This window comes from Agrilus planipennis, unplaced genomic scaffold, assembly GCF_000699045.2.
Source record: "Agrilus planipennis isolate EAB-ADULT unplaced genomic scaffold, Apla_2.0 scaffold257, whole genome shotgun sequence".
Lineage (NCBI taxonomy): Eukaryota > Metazoa > Arthropoda > Insecta > Coleoptera > Buprestidae > Agrilus > Agrilus planipennis.
This window is the reverse complement of record NW_020438985.1, coordinates 369,443-371,719: the sequence shown is the minus strand read 5'-3', so window position 1 is coordinate 371,719 and position 2,277 is coordinate 369,443. Positions and strand designations below refer to the sequence as shown.

General features: G+C 36.9%; 1 protein-coding gene across 1 annotated transcript; it reads right to left on the bottom strand.

Moving 5' to 3' along the window:
- Positions 1 to 930: 930 nt before the first annotated feature.
- On the bottom strand, positions 931 to 1,916 carry LOC108740952 (the record flags this gene model as incomplete). The annotated part of the gene is made up of 2 exons (XM_025975614.1): positions 1,814 to 1,916; positions 931 to 1,253 (listed from the first exon to the last, which is right to left on the bottom strand). Coding segments are annotated over exons 1-2 (426 nt in total), but the record flags the coding sequence as incomplete, so codon positions are not given.
- Between the last annotated feature and the right edge of the window lie 361 nt (positions 1,917 to 2,277).

The following is a 2,277-nucleotide window of genomic DNA, read 5'->3' as shown; positions in this document are numbered from 1 at the left end:
TAAGTTTCATAATTTTCTTGAAATAAATAAAAAAATATATAAAAGAAAGAAAAAAAGGCAAATTTCAGGTTTTTTGCAATAACTCGAGAACGGTTGAGGTTAGATTAATTTTCTTTTCAGAACAATGAACACAACTTTTCTCTAATTTAACCTATGCTGTATCTCTTACCTTTTCGAATATCCCAATCGTATGCACTGTAAGAGTGATCACCGCGTATATATGCTTATAACGGGTAAACTTTTATTTGAATAAATAGTTTGTTTATCGAAATAAAAATATTTTTGTAATCCTCTTATAAAATTAGTTTATAAGCAGATGAAGTAACTTTTATCAATTACAATAGGAAAAAGGAAATATTAAGAACGCTGCGAAAGAAAAAAAAATGTAAGACATTTTTTTTGAACATAGTTTCCGCTAGGTGTCGAATCATAGAGTCAACCGTGTTCTTACAATGAAATGGAAAGTTTTAACTCTTACTAGAAAAAAATGAAAAGAAGAAAAACGAGGGAACGCTTTTATACTGCTGTTGCGACGGTTGAAAAGATATGAAAACGTTATCAGATGATTTACGGGTGAAACTCAGCGGATTTTATGATGCCTCTCGTCATTCCAACTTAACGATTATAGGCTGTTAAATAACAGCACCTATAGGTATAAAATGTTTATACCTTGAATCTATTGCATTTAAAATTACAGTATTTCATTCTGGGGACGAAGGCACCTCATTCATGCGATGTGTTGGTTGTGTTATATATTATACATCTCCAAAGTTTCAAAAACTAATTACCTACTACGTAATTTAAATGCATTTGTGTGTATAAACTGCTCTGTGCTCCATGAAATTCTTCTCTCTTTAACATTTCATAGCTTTAGTTGGTAAATTCTTCAGGAATAGTTTGTTTGAACCGGAATCGAATTTTAATCAGTACCATGGGGCAGTTGTCGGGGATTATCCATTTTACTCGCATTTCCTCTTTGTTTTCTGTAGCAATTCCCTCTTTTAAATAGGTGGTCCAACGGGATACCAACTCTGTATTTAAGGGAGTGCCTTTTTTGGCTGAAGTGGAAGGATCAAGGCCTAAAATTTCCACATAGTTTTCTGAATGTGTGGAAACATTTTCCGAATGAGCAGGATCATCTCCTGGGTGAAAAGAATCATCATCTGAATCTGATTCTACTAAAATTCTCCTTCTTGGAACGTTTGCTGTTAGACTTGGTCCACGTGTAAAAGAAACAGTTGATTCGTCATCGCCTGTAATTAAGAGGAACTAGTCAAATCCGTTGTTAAGCACTCTTCTAATTAATTCCGATTAGGCTAGTGAAATTTGTAAGTACAGTTAGTATTCGACGGGAGCGAGACAGGCTACCCGGAAAAGAAGGTAACGGAGGGTGCGAGTAAGGCACCTACCTAGAGATCACCCTGTATCTTAATTCTTAAAACTTCGGGAGTGAGAAAGACTACCGGTTTTATTAGACTCAAGCGAGGTAAAGTGCGAGTAAGGCACCTACCTAGAATCCACTGCTTCAACAGTGTATAAGATAACACTTGTGCAGTTGTAACCAACGAGAGCGAGAAAGGCTACCCATGGTAGTTGTAAAAGGCAACGTGGGTGCGAGTAAGGCACCCGCCTTTTTTCTTGGAAATTTCGGTGCTGTCAGTTGCAGCCCCTGACAAGAAACACTGAAAACAGCGTTACGCCAGCTGCATAGGAATCGGTTTGGCAAACTGGCAAAATCCAGGGGTAATGCGCACCAACCTTGTCTTGAACAGTTTTAGGCCTAGATAAAGAAAAAAGTAGAGAATATACTTACTTGTAGAACTAGGCGAAAGATCGTCTAGTAATGTTTCCAATTTTTTCATTTTCTTTCTCAGTGTAAGCAATCTTTTCTTAGCGTCCAGCTTTCTTTTTGGCATCTTGATAAATTCTCACAACACAACCGGCACGTCTCACACTAAACTGCGTAATGATTCATAAGCACTGAGTGGTGTCCTAGGTCCCGGGGTGGGGGCTGTTTGCTTTCAACATAGTGGTACGTCGCACATCGAAGATTGCAACTACCTATGTGTTCTATAAGGACCGGACCAGGACGTATAATGACAAGTTATTTTTTGTATTATTATTCATTTTTCTTACTGAGGGAGCTAACAGATATCATACGATTCCTTACTCAAGAATATTCCGTTTGAACGGAAAATGTTAATCTCACAATCAATGGGATAAATTCTGTGAGTTTAAACTACATTTTGTTTCGGTATTAACTAAAGACACATATAA